This window comes from Megalops cyprinoides, chromosome 8 (assembly GCF_013368585.1).
Source record: "Megalops cyprinoides isolate fMegCyp1 chromosome 8, fMegCyp1.pri, whole genome shotgun sequence".
Lineage (NCBI taxonomy): Eukaryota > Metazoa > Chordata > Actinopteri > Elopiformes > Megalopidae > Megalops > Megalops cyprinoides.
The window spans coordinates 18074980-18095995 of NC_050590.1; the positions used below are offsets into that span (position 1 = coordinate 18074980).

At 40.7% G+C, this 21016-nt stretch overlaps 1 protein-coding gene across 1 annotated transcript; it reads left to right on the forward strand.

The window, feature by feature from the left end:
* The first annotated feature begins 1530 nt into the window (after positions 1–1530).
* Positions 1531–16191, forward strand: LOC118781715 (E3 ubiquitin-protein ligase RNF166). Its single transcript, XM_036534721.1, has 6 exons — positions 1531–1900; positions 12845–13001; positions 13543–13655; positions 15103–15217; positions 15560–15667; positions 15969–16191. Exons 1-6 carry the CDS (start codon positions 1719–1721, stop codon positions 16032–16034), a joined length of 741 nt encoding a protein of 246 aa, XP_036390614.1. The 5' UTR covers positions 1531–1718; the 3' UTR covers positions 16035–16191.
* The last annotated feature ends 4825 nt before the right edge of the window (positions 16192–21016 follow it).

The window sequence follows — 21016 nt, forward strand, 5'->3', positions numbered from 1 at the left end:
CTCATGGGATGGATGGAAAAACTATCTCTATACTAGGAAGCAAGGTAGCCTTAAACACTGAAGATTGAAAATACATTTTCCTTAGACTGTAAGTAATGGTGAAAGTACCTTTCCCCTCTCCATGATTGTGTTCAGTGTTGTCCATCCACCCAGAGAGATGTGACTCTCACTATCACCTTCAAGCAGACTTCTGCTTTTGCCATGTGTTACTCCCTTTCTAAAATACATTGTTACTGACCACACCAAAACACATATTGTCAGCCCCAAATCACATGCAGTTATAAGATCGCCCATAAATGTGCACTAATATTGTGCTGAGACATCCCAAAATACTATCGCCCTCACTGAAAGGGCCCAGAATCGGGCACAACTGACGGCGCTACTATACATGTCCTTATCACCAAATACTTCACAATACCATGAGGGTTTGGGGTATTTTTCACTTATTGGTAGTTACTTACTGAAACACAGAACTCAAGCAGTACTTCAAAGCTTTCCCTGAGGACTTGACCTACATTAACACATTAACGATCAAAGAGAAATTTCTGCCTCCATCATTGCTGTCTTAAGATGTTCTTTGGGGGAATTAGCATTTGCCTGGATTGAAATATCCCACCTGAACATTCTACTGTGTAATGACCACTAGTACAATATTCATTTAAGAGAATGTTATGTAAGCCTCTCATCCATGGATAACACAGGTGAAAAGACAGCTTGGATTAAATGCATCTGTAATGAGTGCAAAGAAAATTATTTTATATGTGCAGGTTAAAAAAGGTTTGAATAAAATGTAACTGTAATAATACTGATGAGCATAATAAAAACTTAAATCAGCTCAGATTGTCTGTCCCATTCACTGGTCCTGATTTATAAGATAATTAGCTAGGGTAGGGTATTAGAGGGTAGCTAATTTCGAAGCAGCACGGATGGATCCATTTTTGTTGGGCTGATATAAATCTATAGCTGCACTGAAGGCAATGCAATGGAGAAAACAGAATAATAATTGTAAGACATACATTTTCTATGTCACGTGTCTAAATACTGCGTGTGACAAAATATCTTAATAAATGTTGAGTAAAAAAAAAAAAAGAAAATATAGCGAAGAAAAACTGCAGCTGAACTTCGAAGTTACTCTAAATTTAGAGCATATCAACTCAACTCTCACTGGCACAGTGCCGCTATCGTTGATGACGTAGCCAGCCAAACAACATAGAAGTCACGGCGATGAAGAACAGCAAAGATTTTGGTTACCACTATGTTCCATATGCACTATATGTACCTTTTCCAAAACGCCTACTCTCAATATTCAATAAAGCGAGAAATGAAAGTTTAATTTATGTATACAGCGCCAGCTAGCGAGGGCAGAAAGTTAGGTACGATGTAGTAAAGACTCTTGGGTATTGTAGTTTAAATGTGTGCTTATTCTCCAGACGGAACATACCATTGAACTGCAATACCCACAAAAGATTTCAGCTGAAGCGGCTTTAAAGGATTTTTGTTTTGGTTAATGTTTACTTCTCTAGTGTCCGGCGTGTCTTCTTCAACGGAAACCATTTTCGTCGCAAGGTTGATGTCGTGTCTAGCGTTAACCCTGCTCTACATAATTTTGTACACGGCACTACAGTGCATCAGTCAGCTAGCAAAGAGCTTATTCGGATCTGTGGTACGCTGACAATTACACTGGTAATCGAGGGTAAAGTGGCAGCTGAAATCCGTTCATGATGGCGATGTTCCGCAGTTTTGTGTCGGCTACCCAGCTCAAGCAGCATCACCATCAACATCAACTGCAGAGCGGGGCAGCCGCGGCCGCCCCCGGTGAGAGCATCGAGAGCCAGTTCTCTTGCCCCATTTGCTTGGAGGTCTACCACAAACCTGTCAGCATCGCAAGCTGCACACACACGTGAGTCTGTTCGGTTCTCTATCTTGACGGGCTCCGTATAATTTTGTTGTACTTAAAACGTGCAGATACTGAGAAGCTGAGACAATAATTTTGCTGAAACATCACTATTTAAGCATGACAGTAGAACTGAAACAATTTCCTGGCAAGATGAGTTTTGCGATCTCTATCGTTAACGTTAGCGTTTAATTTACGATATGATAAAATATGATAAGTCACATAAAGATGAGCAAATGCACAACTAACATTTTGTTAGTCTGTGTTGTCCACTTGTCATATGCGCGATGAAGACACTGAATCCCATGCTGAAATATTTTCACATCAACTGCCGGTCCTTTGAACTAACAGGGAAACATCCTTTGTACCGGTGAAGAGGTCACTTTTTGTGTTAACAAGCTTGCAAGTTTGCTGGCGATGATCGTGAAAGGAATAAACAAGTGTCTGGACAGAGTGTTGAGTTTTCTGTTACATTTTGGTCGTCATTTCTGTTTATATGAAAAGTCTGTTAACTGTGTATGTCCTCAGTTAAATAGCGTAGGCTAGCTTGTTACACACGTTAGGTAAAATAGTAAAACCTGAAACTCGCATTCCTACTGATATTTTCTTAATACCGAATTCTCATTGATATTATTATTAGCATTATTATTATTATTATTATTATTATTATTATTATTATTATTATTATTATAGATGCCATTGAGCAAGAGGAGCAACGCATTTTGGCAAAAACAGATGTAGGCTAATGGAAAAGAACAAAGCCAGGGCGCTTTAAATGCTCGTACATGGAAAGGTAGCATGCCCACTGGGGTCTGTAAAGAAAATTCCAAGTGGAACGTTAATAACAGCATTAGCTAGTTGGCTTGTTCAGAAGAAGGGGGGAGATGAAACAAAGCTATATATAAGCAAAATATAAGCTGCAAAACCCGTTGCACGACAGCGATGATTTGTGTAGAAGCACTTGTCTAGTTTTAATGTTTTAATGGTGTTGAGGCTTTATTTCGCCGAGTTCTGTATAAAACATGAACCGATTGGATTCTTCTAAGATGTTGATCACAATGTCAAATTTGACGCCCCCGTTCTGCCCACTGGCGATGTTTCTCGACCTACACCCTTGAGATAAAATCAAGGGGAAAATTTAGGATACAGTTGTAGCTGAAGCCTAGGCAAATCACACCCCACTGTCTAGTCCAGATTCATACAACTTTTTATTTTATGTTAATGGGTTAATGGGATTTACTGATGGCAAAAAAAAAAAAAAAAAAAATGCATCCTCACATGCAGCGCTGGACACCCCGGCTTCGGAAAGTAAAGCCGGGGTGTCCAGCACTATGCACTACACCAGCTGAATTTAATTAGCACAACTCTTCAGCCAGGTAGAGGAGCTAATTCATGAAAACACCTCATGAAACACCTTGTTTAGTGAATGGCTAGAACAAATACATGGTAGAACTTTTCCTTTCTGAAGCTGGCGTGTCCACCTCTGCTCACATGTGGAATACACTTTTAAAACCCTTAGAAATGTGTTCTGCATGGTCGTGTGGATAGTAACTTGCAGATCTGCCATGGTCCCTTTTAGGATGATTATTTTAAGATGAAAGGAGTACACCAGGAGGGCGAGCAGTTCTGCCACCAAGCTGTGATTTGGGCTTTTACACCTGCTTCCAGTTCAGAGGTTAAACATTCTGAGGAGAATATGTTCAGTCCTGGTCCAGGCGGGCCACAGTAAATTTTCCACCTCGCTCAGAATGACTGACAGTTGTCCAGAACTCAGAGAAGTGGTTTAATTGTCTTACATTACACAGATGCTAATGAAGTGAATCACTTGTTAAGTGCTTGGGTGGAATTTGCTTGGGAGCTCCAGTGCTAGGACTGAGTTTCCCTGTATCTCCTGAGTGTCCAAGGAGTGTACATGAGGTAATGCATCATTTGTCTGGGGTGAACGTGAAGGGTTGTGTTGAACTGTCATTTGCAAATCTCTTGCCTTGGACATGAATGACCTGAGCATGTTTGCTGGCCTCCTCCACTGCTCTCTGTGAAATGTATCTGTATCTCTGTAGCCCTGAAAGGATTTTTTTTTTCTGTCATCTCCATGCTCCACTGAGTACCTAACAGTTCTCACTGTTTTAGTGCCAGTTAACACACGCAAAGTCAAGAAGTCAGTCTCACAGACCTCTCTGTGATTGTGATAAACATTAATTACACCGGATATCCATCACCACTGAGACTGAGACACACACACACACACACACACACACACACACACACACACACACACACAGACACACGGTTTTACTTTGCAATATGATTGGCATTTACTGGAAAGGTCTATGTTCCAGATATGTTGGTTGGAAATGAGTTTTTAGTGCAAATAAATCATTTCAGTACATGGAGAGAAGTCAGATTTTGAACTAGGTCACTAGCATTTATGATGCTCTGTTGCAATATGATTGCAACTATTCACTGTGAATATTCACTGCTATCACGCAAGATTTATTAAAGCACAGTAACCAGTGTAAATAGTAATATAGTGTGTTCTGTTGGTGATGTGTTTGGATCTGTTCTGGAAAGACAGCTTTTATTTCAAAATACAAAATTGTTGCATTTAACTTTGCTGTGGCAATGTGAAAAATTACTTCAAAGAAATGACACAGACAGCCTCCAGACTTGGCTTAAGTTGGATGTTAACTTTGCCCTTCTCATTTGCCTGCATAATTTATGCATGTTGAAAGAACTCTTCTCTCAAGTAAAAATACTTTGAGGGCCTGAATTTCCTTCCCATGTCTTGTGCACAAGTTCAGTCCAGTTGTGGCACATTTCTGAGAGTCTGCTTTGTGTGGTTCAGATAGCTACTCTGATCAGATCCTTTTGAATGGTTTCATTTATCGATCCCAAAATCCAATTCAAGCTATATGAAATAACATTGGTTTAATTATGGCTTTGTAGAAGGGCTGTTTCTTTCAAGTGAGCAAATACTATGCCAAACTTCATTAAGACAAACTTCACTATTTGCTGGAGTGCTGCCTGGTGCTTTGCCCACTACAGAGCTGCTTGACAGAAATCAATGAACCCAGGGCTTATCTGTGTCAACAAGCTACCCTGTTCTCAGATGGCATTTTTTTACAACACTTATAATCTGTTTGATTTTTTCCTTGCCTTTTATTCTGTCTCACTCATCCCCCCCCCCCCAAATCCCCCATTTCTTCTTCCTTCCTGTCCTTCTTCCTACCTGTAGAATTCTACAGCACTGAGTGACTCCTTGGTTCCAGATGCTCAAACTCTTTTAATATGTGAAGAAGTACATAAACTCAGGAACTGTGTGGAATTGAATGAAGGTGATTTATTGTATTTTATCGTGGGTGTGTTGTCTGTACTGGTATCAGTTGCAGGCTTAACATAGTTAAATTAGTTAATTAGTGTGAAGGTGAAAATTTCACTTTCACAGTGTTGGATTTCGATGAAATTGATGCACTTGCAAGCTAACTAATAAACTGTTACACAAAGAACTTCAGTCTGGACCGTAGTTGCAGGAGAGGCAAAAGATGTTTATTGATGATCTTCAGTACAGCAAGGCTTCGCAGTGTCTCAGATGTTACACACACTAAGTTTCACACTTAGAGTCTTACGCCTTTACACACTCATCAACCTCTCACGGCCCAGTCCATCTCCGCTGCTGGTGCAGGTGCTGCTCTTGCGGGTGCTGCTGGTGCTGGTGCTGGAACTGGCAACTCTGCTTCACAAAGAACATCTTATAGCATTGTAAAGAGTGGGAAACTGATGACCTAAGCTGTACAGATATTTGATTATCACTGACCTTGCATCGTCTAGAGTCTGGCGCCTAATTGGAAAAACATTGCTTCAAGGGTGTCCTTGGTTGATAGGGGAGCACACACTGACCCGACTCCTCTTTGTCACAAACACTGACATGGGAGGCAGAGTGGGAGAAAGTCCCACCAGGTAGAGAATCCCTATATCACCCAAGAACAAAACTTTTAATATAAGAAGCAAAGATCTAAGATATCTTGGTTGTGATATATGCATTCCCAAATGGTCAAATATGGAGTGACTGACCTAATACTGAACTACAGCTATATGAATGCTCAAAATCATAGGCCTCTCGGTTGGGATGTGCCACGTACACATTTTCAGTATGCCTGTGTGCATGATTAGTTCGACATAGCAACATCACTTGGAATGTAGGTCACAGGTCGTAACTCTGTGATCAACCTAAAAACTAACAATCATCATTGTTCCGGTGTATACTAATTCTACTAAACTAATCAGTCTATTGATATAATGATCACTAAATAATCACCACTATTCTTCAGCAGCCAGTGTCAACAAACACACCTGAATGAACTTCTCCCTACTGTTTTAAAATTGCTTTTTTTGTGTAGTCTGTAGATTTTAGTGGGTAAATATGCAACATGGCAATAAGAGTCTAATTCAGATGCGAGTGTAATATTAGACCTGGTGTTTTGTCTTATGCCTTTGAAGCCCTCAGGTTTCATTCTTCGGAAGACATAGATTGCCATTCAATAGATTGCCATGCTATGATTTGAAAGCAGGATGTGCCCAATTCTGATCCAGGAGGGCCACAATCAACTTTCTTTCGTAACTCGGTTACGGTTTTATTGTCTTAACAAACCACAGTGGCTTCTTTTTTAATTGTGGAAAGGAACTCCAGTACCAGGACTGAATTTCCCTGGATTTTGCCCCATGCTGTTGAAGTGGATGTGAAGTTTTACATCATGTGACCACAGTGAAGGTGAAGGGTTGTGTTGAGCTGTTTGCGAATCTGTCCTTGTATTCAACTCAATATGATGCATATTAGGATGCAATGCATATATACATCACATTACTATTGAAACTCACACCAGAACACAATTATATAGTGTGCCACTTAAACATTGTGCATGCACATGCATCACATTACTAGTGTTGCTCACAAATATATTAATGGTTTATGGGCAGAGAAAATACAACCTCTTAAAACTTACTGGAAACTTTGCGGTTCTGTTGAACTTTGCAATATCCATATGGCATGCCAAACATAAAGCACTCAAAGCATTAATTGCAAATGAAGGTAGTCCTTTTAGGGGAGGCAGTTTTCATGACACTGCAATGCCCTTGCAGCTTAGAGCACATAATTATGTCTCCAACCCTATTTGTGCCATGTTGGAAAATCATACATGTGCATCAGTCTTCAGTTCAGTGTTATCACTCTCTAAAAATGGAAGAAAACATGTTTGCGGAATTTAAAGTGTAAAACCTAATTGTCTTACAAAATATAAGTTTTGTCCTTCTATAGATGTTACAATTATAATGTTGGCCCATGATATTCATAATTTTTTCAATCTTTATTTAAAAGATTCCTTATCTTGATTCTTTTGTTAATTTGCTCTATTTCTCAGAGGAGCAGCCCGTAACTAATTAAAAACATCAAAAATTGAGTGGCAGCATATATGATTTTTATGCCTGCTAGTTTATCTATTCTGCTACAGTTCTAGCCAGTGTCATCATTATTTCATTGTTGACCAATCTGCATCTGTGTCCTGCCACCATTGTGATAAATCTCAAATCTAGAATTTCAGATATTCATTCCACATTTTTGATGTTGCTTTTCAATTGATCCTGTGTTCCAGTGTGCAGGTTTCTACCTCTGCCTGTGTGGACAAGACCTCAGACAAGTCTGTCGCTGTGGGGCACACAAAGTGGAGAACTTGCCTTGCTTGCTGTAGCACTGGCTGTGTGCGTTAGTATGACCATGTGTTTGTGTGTTTTTTCATTTCCTCTAATCTGTGAAAAATCCAAATCCTAATCCTTTAGCAACAAGTCCTCCATCTGTTTCTGCTGATGTTTAGGAGCTCTGTTCTCTGTCATTGAAGGGGCCCCTCGTGTCCTGATGTCACAACTCTCTTCAGCCCTTGCTTGCATGTTCCTGGATGGACTCTGAGTTAAGCAGCCACAGCAGAGGTGCTCACAGAGAGTTCCTTGTCCTTCCTACTTCTGTCCATGTGTCCTGTGTACTGAAACAGTATGGAGATGTGACATGTCTACACTGAGAGGAATGACTACCTATGCTAGAGGTGGCATGAATGACCGCCAATGATAGTCTTTCTGTTTTTGGATTCCAAGGGCGCAGAACACAGCCAGATCCGCTGTACACCTGGTCTGGCTCCAGGGGTGCTGGCATGGAGCCCGTTATCACACACCAGAGTGACAGGTGCTCAGCCAGGATTTGAAAGCTGTCTGTTACGGCAAAGTGATATTGGTGGCCTTGCACAGAAGTTGCTGCACCTGTCATTCTGCAGCCCATTCTGTTTGAAATTCTTTCTGATTCAAGGGCTTTTAGTCCCTTTTTAATAAAATAAATTTGTTATTGCTTTTAAAATTCTGCTTTGTTCTAAAAATATCATAATGTAAGTATGAAAACAAGGTAGCAAACAAGTCTCCCAAACATCTTCCAGGGAATTTTAAAGTTTTTTAATAAGCATGAAACATTTCGCCTCCAGTAAAACAAGACATTCAGTTCCTGCTGTCAGTAACCAAGTGGGACATTAGAGCTGAGCATCTCTGATTATTAGTGGCTCTAAAAGGTAACATTTGCTCTACTGCAACTTGGGCCATAAAGGGAGAGCAGATCTGTGTGTTTTAGGAAGAGATATATTTCTTTGATGTATTTTATAGCTTTTAATATATTTTGTTTAATATTTATTTCTCTGGGTAGTTCCATTAGAAAATCTCTTTTTCAAGAGAGATCTGGCCAGGTGAGATGACAAAGGCATACAAGTTCCCACATGTAACACATCAATGAATACAGTGGTTAAAATAGTATGGCTTAAATAAATACTTAAATATTTTAACTAAAAACATTTACAGTCTTCTTGTAAATAATATGCTTAAACTTATTGAAGTAAATGTAGTAATGATTTGAACTGATTTTAACTTTTAATGCATGTTAGAAGATCAAGGTACATAATAATTAAAAGATATTTCCACAAAGACCATCATTTGGATTTGCAGCATTAAAAAAGTTCTGTGAGCAGAGTTTTTGGTGGATAAAAGTGAGAAGATAGCAGAAGTAGCAATGGGTTTACCCAAATCCTCCTTATAAATAATGCTTTGCCAATGATGTAATCTATGGGTGTATAGTGATGTCCAGCCAAACCTCTGATGTAAAATGCAATGACAAGTAAGTGCCTTTGCATTTGTGGTAAAATGGAGAACTCTATCATGAACAGTGTTCGACCTGTAACATGGAAGCAGCATTCATATGGAGAATGTTACAAAACTAGACTAGACTAGTTTCTTACTTTTGATTGAAAAGTGGGATGGAGAGAGAGGTTTGTTTGTGAGGGAAGTGCCCAAGAATGAGAGGGGCTGCATCATGCTTCTTTCAGAAGGCAGTCAAATACTGCTATCAAATAGTAATAGTGGATGCACGTTATGATGTGGACCAAGTACTTACATTACTGAGCATCTGTAGCTTAAGCCTAGAACACAGCCCTCCTCCTCCATCACAGTTCTTCATCTGAGAGAACAGAGAAAAGCAAAAGCACGGTCAAAGGGCTGCTTTTTCTCTGACCACCTACACACCAACCCTCACATATTAAAATTCTTGCAGTGCATAAATGTATGCTTGTGCATGGTGATGATGTCATTGTTTATAGCCTGGTCTGTAAGATCTAGTTTCAGAGCCCCTAAGAAAGCTGGCCCACGCTTCCAGAGAGGCAGTCTGCAGGGGTGCACACTGCAATAGTGTTGTAATTCACATTTGCATAATTGGTTTGCTTGGATGAAGTAAGCCCCGTGTATGCTGTGTCAAGCAAACCCAGTGATATCTTTCCGTGCCTCCAGCAGTCCTGTATTATATAACCCATTTGTGACACAATGCTGTAGGCGAGGCTGAACACAAAGAAGGGGCATTCTGGACCCTTATGTGGCCTGTCTTATTCTGGACTAGTGGATCTGTTTACATTTTGGGTTTTTCCATAGGCGTATAAATAAATTTTTACTATCAAATTCCAAGGATCTCTGCTGTATTGTCCTGAAACCTTTTATATGATTCCTCATCATTATATTTATTTATTCCTTATTTATTTATTGTGTTGTGTTGTTTTGCCAGCTGATTGTGCTCTGAGGTTTAGACACCTCTCTGATTACTCCCTAATAAAAAAAATGTCATGACAAGAAAGAGTCATAAAGACATTTTTTGGAGGCCACAGAAAGTTATGTGAGAGGAAATGTGTTGTCTGTGAACTAAGCTGAAGGCAGTAGTGTAGACAGTCTTCACTTAGAAGAGTCCTTGTACTGTCTGCTTTTAAATGAGAGTGTAATATAATGAGCATGGGAAAATACTCACAGGAGAGACAGAAAGGTATTAGGAATGGCATACATCTAATCACTGCAGTGTAGTCAGAAGTTAAAGAACAAAAATATGCAAATGCTATGGACTGCTCCTTCAGGCCTTTCTCACAATAAACAGCTGCCCTTATTAGTTCTTTAGCCCCATAGTTCCTTTAATGAACTGCAATGGTTATAATTTTTCCTTTTGAGGGGTCTCTTGAGGGGTCTCTTGCCATGCACAGGAATGTCAGTTTAACTCACAGATTCCATGCTCCTTGAAAATAGAGGTCAAACACATAGCTGCTTCAGGTATTAGTTGTCTGTTTCTGTATGTGTTTTACTTCTTGTGACACTTGTGTGTGTGTGTGTTTTTGTTAGTCATGTAAGATTAGTAGTCAGCTTTCACCATTGTGAAGCCATGGGGGAGATGATATTGAAGTACAACTGGATCTCTAGACAACACTAAATCTCCCCATACTCCTGAACCAGGTCACCATATAACACCGTAACTCTGCTATAGAACTGGATAACTATATAGCACTGTAACTCTCCCTTTATTGTTGAACATATTCATACATTGATTGCTTTCAGGGGATTTTAACAGTTATCCTGTGGTCTCACAGTGACAAATTAAAAAAAAAAGACATACCATTGGAGATATTTTTAACCTAACTTAGTACTAAACTTAAATACACAGGACAATCATGGAGTTAAATTTCCTTTATTTCCTTCCTAGAGGTTAAGCAGTTTGATACAGCTATATTTGGCCAAAATGTGTAATGTTCTCCATTTGTATTTATCTGAGGTGGTGTGAAAGGGAGGGAAATGGCTGTATGGCAGAAAGAGGTTATTTTTACGTGGGAAAAGTGGTTGTGGGAAGCACCAGAAAAGTTATAAGAGAAGAAAGTGGTGTGGACTTGGATTTGTTTGCCTCCTGTTCTGCAGCCCACACAGGCCCTGGATGGAGAGAGACAAAGTAAAACTAAGGCATTTGTGGAAAATGTTACAGAGTGTATTGTCACTTGTTGCCTTGTAAGATTTGTTGTTGCTACAAGGAGGTTAGAACTTATTAACTTTGTGGTTGGAGTGAGAAAAGATAAAACTATGTGTCCTAGCTTTTGGGTTGGGTTTCCAAGGCTTTGATTGGAAGGCTGTACGTGTGAACTTGGGCCAGATTTGTTTTGAATTCAACCAAATGGTCAAAAATATTCCTTTTTAGTTGAAGTTTCTATGTTCCCAGATCCATATTCATTCCCCCTATATGCAGACAACTTTGGTAAGTGCAAATAACAATATGCTGTATATAGTGCCATAAGGCTCTTTCAGGCTGCAGGGAGGTTTGTATTCTTGAAAGAGGTACAGTGTATTTGTAATTCAGATACAGTGTGTTTTCTTGCGTCTGACAGTCAGAGAGATGTATGAAGACTGGTTACATGGGGACTATAGTGTGGTAATCTCTCCCATAATGCTGCACCACTCCACAGTCTCTCTCACGTAGCTGCACCGTCCGACAGTCTCTTCCATGTAACTGTCATTCCCCCTAGTCTCTCATATGGCTGTACTGTACCCCCTGAACCCCTCAGTGCCACCATACTCTATCACACAGACACCCATATTTTTCTCCTCAGTACCCATCTGTCTCTTTCTTTCCTCACCCACACATGCAGGTTGCAGGAACTATGCAGCTGTGCAGTTTAGACAGAGCGGTTTCCTCTCATGACCCCACCTGTACTCTGCTCCAAGAGGATGTGAAGGGTTCCCTCTCAACTCCTTCTCTTTCAAAACTCTTTTAACTCTTGAAAGACAGGGCGTTCGGGGTGTTTGTTCTGTAGTAGACAGGGCTATAAACCACCCTGTTTTACTTTTGCCTGGCCTCCTGACCAGGAGCCTCCATTGATCAGAAAGTTTTCTCCCTTCATCCTTTGCCTGTGGTGACATGCCTGCATTCTCTGTGCTGAGTGATGTCATCAGTAGTGACTGCCCAGCTTGCTGGGAATAAGTCAGTTCACAGCTTTCTATTGACGTTGAATCTGGCCAGCATACAGAACCAGTGCCAACATGTCCTCCTTTTGCACCACAGTCAAGCTTCAAATCACTGATGTGATGCAGGCAGAGGGAAATACTACAAAAAATGTGTCATGAGATCACTAACAATGCACTGGCAGTTGTAGAGGAAGACTGACATGCTCAGTCATAGTGACCACAATGCCCTTGTACTGTTTGAAATCATCCATTTATAAACCAATTAGGATGAACTCAAAATATCATATGTGACCATGATGTGCTTAGTAAAAATTTCCATTCTTATTCTGTGATACTGCTAAACAGTGTGCAGTGGTTAAGGTGCTGAAATTCAGGTCATAAATGTCATTTTATATAGGATACTTTTCCTGTACCCTTGAGAAAAATACTTAACCTGAAAGTCACCAATGAAAAGTTCTCTGCATAGGTGGAAAATATGAACCATATTTGTACTATCCTAGAAGTTCAGAGGACAGTGAGAGGGAAACGCAAACACACTGATGTTGTGTCAGCAGGTTCTGAGGATGCTGAAGGGGAAGCACTAACACTGGCCCCCCTTCCGCCCTTCCGCCCTTCCAGGTTTTGTGGGGAGTGTCTGCAGCCATGCCTGCAGGTGACATCACCTCTCTGCCCACTCTGTCGTATGCCTTTCGACCCAAAGAAGGTGGACAGGTCCTCTAATGTCGAGAAACAGCTGTCATCCTATAAGGCTCCCTGCCGGGGCTGCAGTAAGAAGGTAAGTTTGGAAAAGAAATGTAGAAGGTGTGATTTTGTTACTGCGACAGAGTGCACCACTGTTAGGCATCGCCTCGTGTTCCCCACAACCATCTCCTAACCATACTCACAAACACACCCTAACTGTTCCAGGAGCCTGCCCAAAGTAACACCCTGCAGATACTCACATACCCACATTTTTAGCTTTTGAGTGAGCCCAGCCTTGGCAACCATACTGTGGACCTCCCCATAGCCACACCCTGGGCCCCTTCTCACAGCCAAACCTGTAGCCCACTTATTACCATGTCCTGGGCCCCTCCCCACAGCTACACCCAGCATTTGCATTACCACTCCCTTGGCTCCCAATAGGTGAAGTCCTCATTTCTACAAATCTCATCTTATTCCTTCACTCTTAATCAATTTTTACTCTTGTCCACTGAATGAGTGTCAGTTGTTCTGTGTAACATGAGTGAGAAAGACTGCTGTTTGACCTAGACAACATAAGCACTGGAGTGCTGCTCTCTCACTCACCTGGTTATCTCTCTTTTAATGGTGGGCTCTAGGTGACTCTGGTGAAAATGAGGTCACATATTTCATCATGCACCAAGGTTCAAGAACAGATGGCTAACTGTCCCAAATTTGTACCAGTTGTACCTACTTCACAGCCAATCCCCAGGTAAGCTGTTGGATCAGGTCTTGTGGAAAGTGCTTTGGCCACTTTGTGAGGTGAAATATCCTGAGAAGGTGTAAATGTTCTTACAGGAGGAAAAGAAAAGCAGTGATACTGATTGTTAAGCATCTTAAGAATCCATTCAGCACATGCAGCAACAAACAAAGTCACGTCTGCTAAGGCAAAATCTGTTTTTGTGCTAAAGAAAACAAAGACCTTCATGGGACACACGGTACTATAACATTCTGCTCTTTCAGAAATGTTACAGAAAGAATACCTCTGACATATAGAAGCAGAAGTATATGAATTGATAACAAACGGCTGTCCATGGATGCTCAAGAAAACAGCATTTAGTCTGCCCAATGTGAGCAAAATGGAAATGAATTCATTTACTTCTTAAAGATCCATTAACTTGTTGCACATTTCAGTTTGTGTATCAGCCCCCTTTTACTCTCTATCCCTCCCTCCCTCTCTGGGCTCACTTTGTTTGGAAATACCATATGGACAAAGCCAAACATTAAACTGAATACCAGCGTGGTATTTGAAGATGTTGGTGATATGCTTAGCCAGGTACAGTATGTGGCCATCTGAACGTCCCTGCCTGGCTGTGCTGTGGATTGGCATAGCTGTGAGAGACACATGGAGGGTTCACTTATTGGCAACGTGAACATGACAGACCATGCCCAGCTGGCATGCCTGGCAAGTCAGTGATTGACAGTCTGTTGCTCTTCCTGCTATCCAAGAATTAAGCCCCAGGCCCTGCACAGAGACTTCACTAACACATTCTTACATGCACCATCCACAGAAATGAATGTTTAACATTCCCCTACAGGGGGGAGTGTATACAGCCTCAGCTATTCCTATCACAGGTGGGCTTGCTAGCTGTGGGTATAGTTGTTCGTGTGTGTGTGTGTGTGTGTGTGTGTGTGTGTGTGTGTGTGTGTGTGTGTGTGTGTGCGCGCGCGCGCGTGCATATGTGTGTGTTTTGTTACTCTGTTTTTATTTGTATATGTTGGCTACTTATTGTGTGCGTGTGTTTGTCACCTGTTTATACAAGTAATGCGTTGTGTGTTTATGCCACATACCACAAGACAGTGTCTGACAAGCTGTTGTTGTGTGTTTGCTGATAGTTAGTCTTGTTTCAGTAGTTTCCTGCCCATCTCCTGTCATACCCTGCCCATTATGATAGTGTTAGGCACAGTTTGATTAGTGTGGAATTTGGGAAAAGAAACAGGCCCTACATTTCCGTTCATGCATATATGTTCCTATTTTGGCATCTAGGTAGCCTAGACAGTGAACTGCAGAAATTAAACCATGTTCCCTGAATACCAATGTCAGCTTATCACAAGCATGGCTAAGTGTTGATTGCCTTCCTACCTTTCCATCAGCCTCCATTGCAAGCCATTTCTGGCAGCCCTGTACTAATAAACTGCCTCTCCTTATCCCCTTACAGCAATATTCCAAACCGCTCCACCTTTGTGTGTCCATACTGTGGGGCCAGAAACCTGGACCAGCAGGAATTGGTCAAACATTGCATGGAGAATCACCGCAATGATCCCAACAAAGTGGTGAGTCTGGGTAGAAGGTGCAGGGAACAATGACTCCATGCAGCAATCATTGACAAGTATATTCAACCTATTAATTATAAGTCAGCCTATGTATTAGAATTTGCTGAATACGGTAGCACTGTGCTGGACACACGGTGCTCATCTGTGTGTGGTACAGCAATGAAATGGAGTGTCTTAACTGTAGTCAAATGTGGTCATGCGGCAGGAATAACTACAATAGTAAAATGTGACTGGGGCAGGTACAGTAATGACTCTATGTTGACATGTGACAGGGGTAGGTACAGTAGTGAATCTATGTGATCATGAAATGAGTGTCTCTCATGGCTGTGTGTCTCATCATAGGTGTGTCCGGTATGTTCAGCCATGCCTTGGGGTGACCCCAGCTATAAGAGCTCCAACTTCCTGCAGCATCTCCTACACCGGCACAAGTTCTCCTATGACACTTTTGTGGTGAGCAAGGTTATTTAATATGCCAAAATATTAACAGGTTTGAGTTGTGGTATAAGTTGTACAACATTATTGGTCTAATAGGATGTTTCAGAATTTAGAGAGCTGCAGTTTTGATGTTCAGGTGGAGAGGTGACCATTGGTTTTCTCCTTCAGACACACTACAGAATGTGGGCTCCTAAACTTGAATGTTTAAAATCACTTGCCAGCCGATAACCCCTTCGCCCCAATCAGCTGACTCTGTGTGTTCATGTGTGTGTATGTGTATGTATATGTCTGTGTGTGTGTGTGTGTGCACTTACAGGACTACAGCATTGATGAGGAAGCAGCGCTGCAAGCAGCCTTGGCCCTCTCGCTGTCTGAGAACTGAGGACCCCTTTCTCGGTTACATCATCACCCTGTCCCTCTCAGATCCTCAGTGTTACAGCCAATGAGGATCCCTTCTCCTCTTCTCCCTTTCTACCTTAGTCCTGTTTCAGTCAGAGATCCAAGGACGCAGTCTGTCCTGGACTCTGACTCATGTCTACCTGCCCAGCTGCTGAGCTCCTTCACTTCCTGTTGCGTAGAAGGAAGGCTGTCAGTAGCTAATCACAGCTATGGAGTTGTATCCATAAATGCTGCAATGCTGCAATGCATAAAGACATCAGACATGTACATTTGTAAAGAAAGCAACATGATTTGATTTCATTTCAACTAATTAAGTGATAATAAGTTTTTTTCTTTTTTAATGGCTTAAACTTGGTAAATTTAGTGGGGGTTGAATTATTTGGGTTGGGGGCTTGGTGATGTCACTTCCTGCAGAAGGCAATACTAATCGAGCACAGAGAGGATTTTTGACATTTACATTGCTGTTATACAGAGAACGCCACCATCCCAACACAAAGCGTATAAATGCCTCATTTTTCTGAGTAATTGCACTTACCACATTTTTCTACATAATGTGTTGTGTTCTTCTGATTTTATAGTTCACTAACAAACAAACAGTAATGCATTTAGCTATTGTTCATACTGCTGTTATCTGTTTAACTTGCTACAATAGTATTTTTATGAAGCATCAGATAGGAAGAAATATATTTTTGAAAATGTTTTTTAATGGTGCACTAATAATAAGATAGTAAAACTCAATTTTAATAACTAGGAATGTGCTTAACATTGTTTGTATGTACCGTAGGCACTGCTCAATCAAATAGTTGTTATAGATGTGTAGTAGTGAATGGAGCACACCTGAGGAGTTTTTTTCCATTCCTATGTATGTAGTGATGCAGCTGAAACACCAGAGGGCACCCTGATCTAAGAAATAATGTCCTGAGAATCTATACATGCTTTAGGTTGATGTAGAAGAATCCACATTTCTCCGAAGCTTGCTGTGTTTAATGCCCATATGTACAGTATTGTAAGAAAGCCCTAAAGTTTTTGAATATGTTTTTATATTTACTGAGGAAGAGGGATGTATTTATTTCTATATATACAGTATAGATGTAAATGCAGATAGAAAAGATCATTATTGTGTTTTACAATGGAATAAATATAATATCAGTTTGAGTCTTTAGGCAGTCTTACAAGTGACCATGTTGTATGTGGTCTGGCTTAAATCAGTCCTTTAGTGTCAGTTCTGTCTACAGTGTGTCTACAATGTCAGAATCAGAATCAGACTTTACTGGCCAAGTATGCTTTTACACATACAAGGAATTTGACTCCGGTTCCAGTGTCTCTTGTAGTGCGTTCACACAATGATTTACACAGTGACAACAAATGCCAACAACAGTAGTGATACAACAAACACCAGTAGTTCAGGACACATACATGGAGTAAGGATGGAATAAATGAGATATATAAAAATAAATATGAACAGCTACTGCACTATAAGTTAAAGTGTACATGAGTGCATAGTTGTACAATATTGCACTGTGAACACACAGTAACACCTGTTCTTTGTCCAATAATCAGTTTACTTAAGATGGAGGAAGCTAGATGGAACCAATACTGGGTTGAGAGGCCATTCTTGTTTCTTGCCATAAGCCATGGGAACTACATACCTCTCTTGGCTTGAAACAATTTCACTGTTCTTTAGACTTGGAAACCACCTGAACTATATGTTGACAAACTATTCTGCACTATTTCTCACAATGGTAAACATATTTTATACACGTCACTGGTTTTTGTCTACGGATTGTTTGTCCTCTGACTGTGCAGTAATCGTCTATCCACTGAGTGAGTGAGTGATTGTGTGCGTACGTGAGTGAATGCATGCATTGGGTAGAGAGTGCTTTATGTGATTCTGCTGTCAGAAGGCTTGGGCATATCTGTGATAGCGACCATGTGTTGAGTGGACCCTGAAGTGCTGAATCAGGAGAACAGGATGCATGCTGCCTATGACCAGTTCATAATGACAACCATCCAGTTCCCACAGTGCATGCTCCTGAACAATCCAGCATTTGCACAGCGATCTTGGAAAATCTCTCTCCACATCCTTATTGCACTGAGGTATAAATTATTGTCAGTCTTATGCATGGTCTGGAGACACAGCAGGAGTTAGAGGCGGCCGATGAGAAAGATTCTAACTTGTTTTTCTCCCTGCAGCAGAAGGCATATTCCATATTCTAAAAATTTCAGTGTCAAATATTTTGAATAGCTGCATCACTGCATATCAAAACCTGTCTCTTGAGACTATTTGTTACTTGTTTTAAAAGTATGAAAATAAAATGCAGATTAGCAATATTAGCAGTTAGTCTGAGCATATCTTTCAGTTGATCAGTGACCTATTGAACATAGCAGGTTTTTATTTCATTTCTGACAGGCACTGAATGTGAAACATTTTGGTGCAGATATGTATTTTTTTTCTCTGATCAAGTTGAATGTCAGGCTTCACCTCATAATAGCAGCACCTTTGTGAGCTTGTCGTCGTAATGTAGTTGATCGGAGAAATTGTCTTGTAACCACAGGGTTTCTGGTGGGAATTCCACATGAGGCGTGTCTGTTATCCTCTTGATCAGGGTAGGGTGCTTTCACATGCTAAAAAAGTGCTGCAGAGCTAAGTGTGAGGTTCCATGTACTGTAGGTGCATGCATTTATCGGAGCTGGACTCAAGAACACACTCGTTTGCATGCATCATGTTAGGCGTGACAGGTCTTTGGATTTATCTACTCCCTGCTGTGTTGTTTAGCTACCTTCGATTCCCAACTGGTAGCCAACATTAACCTTTCAGGTAAAACGTGTATTTAGCCCCCAACTTCAGTTCGGTGTCTTCAGCTACCCATGATACAATCAGTGATTCTATTTCTGTTCACAATTTTTGCTCATTTTGTACGTTGATACAGCAATAGAGAACCAAAACACACATGCTCCTTATTCACTACTTACAGTTCTCACTGTTTTTATAGTATTGATACGGTCCAGAGTCACTCTGTGGGAGGTATCTCTAGATTGCTCTCCAGTACTACCTTTGAAACATGGCACGGCCCATGTTCATTCACAGCCAGTTTCGTGAAGGTCTCCAGTTTTTCAGACTGGCATATATGAAAGCACCTCTGCTTGTCTTCTACTACATCCAGCTGTGTCAGTGGATTGTATGTAAAAATTTAATTATGGATTACCCTTAATGAGGGCACCCACTAAGCAAATTAAGCGTCGTAATGAATATCAAAGCTGAGATTCAGATGACAGCCACTGCAATAATCTCATGTTTTTTTATAATACTAATGTACTAATTCATCATAGAAAATATTACATATATGCATTTTTCATAGGAAGATTCCTCCTCTTAATATAATAATAAAAACTTGCACTAGAAAAAGAACTGATCCTTTCCAGACTTCATTGACTAATATGACAGAGGTCATTTTTCCAGAGGATGACCCTGAAATATTGCACTTTAGTAAACTAATTTCCCAGGACAGTCTGCTGTTTACTGTCATCTTTTAAAGAAGTGACAAACAAGTTTCAGCTTCATCACCCCTGAGGTCATTTCAAAGTGTGTGGGAGAGAGTAGGGCTGTGTTTTAGACCCCTGCCCATATTGGAGATAACTGAAGACTCCTTCCAAACACTGGGGGAAAGGAGTAACATAAAACATAGTCCAGTAAAATGAATGTTTTTTAAATTTTAAAAGTTGAACAAGGATGGTCAAAATTTAGAAAACTTGGAGGTGGCAAAAGTTAGGATTAAATTTATCCACATATAGTATGCTAAAAAAAAAGATGAACACAAAGTGTGGAATCATTTATTGAAAGTTTTCAGACAGGAATGATGACCCTTAAAACTAATTTGGAGTGATAGCAGTGTTTCTAAGAATACTGGGTACCAAACATTTAGAAATGCCTTTTGATGTTGCAACAGTACTTTAAAATTCCGAACTCCAATCCAATCCAAACTCTGAGCTACTGTATGACAGACCTGAAGAATTGAACAGAAAGCAAAGACTGATGCTACTTTTCTCTACCAAAATGTCAAATAACTTCAGATTTAATTTACTCACTTTTGACTCCTTGATATTGTTTTAAATTGTGTTTTGTGTGTTGTATGCACCTCTGTACCATATAATGTAGGTTTTCTAACTTTTGATATTGTATTAATTTTTTTAAGGTTCTTACAAACTTTGTGAAAGGCCCCAAGATGCATTTACCCAGGTCTGTTAAATCCAAATCAGTGTGATACTGCTATATTCCATCAGGCTGTGCTGCATTAACTGTATACTGTGTTAATCACAAGGCCAAGCTGTCTCTGCAGTTTTGTGTGCCATGTCACATACGTCCAAATGCAGACTATTAAGGTATCTCTGTGATTCAGACTGGAAGACTGAGGGTTCCCCATATGGAGCTGTAGAGTAATGGCGAGATCCCTCTTTGATCACGCAAGTATATGCTCTGACTCAAGTCTGAGAGGTTAGTGCGTGCCATTTTGAAAGAAAAGCAATATGCCCTTGGTTGAAGCCAAGTACATGTCCTGTACATGTTTGCTGGCCATTGGTGTGAGCAGTGCTGTTATGGGGAGCCTATCCTGTCACTTGTCCCCCAGGACAATATTCTGTGCCATACTGGCACTACACATCACCTGTCACCACAGCCCTTACAGAAGCTGCATGCGAACGCAACACTGTGCTTTCCCTGCAATGGACAGCTTGAAGCTGCAGAGTGGTAGGGTTGCCTGTGGAAGGATAGACAGAGTGGCTCACCACATGGAGCTGCACTGAGCAGGACAGAGGCAACGGCTACAGCTCTGTAGCCAGGGGCTGCATGTCACCTGCAATTTATGCATCTTTCAATAATATTGATCGTTAACAATAATGTGGATTTTGAAGTTGATACACTGGTGGAGATTTAAAAAGAAACCTTTTTATTCTGTCTTTGTAGGAATT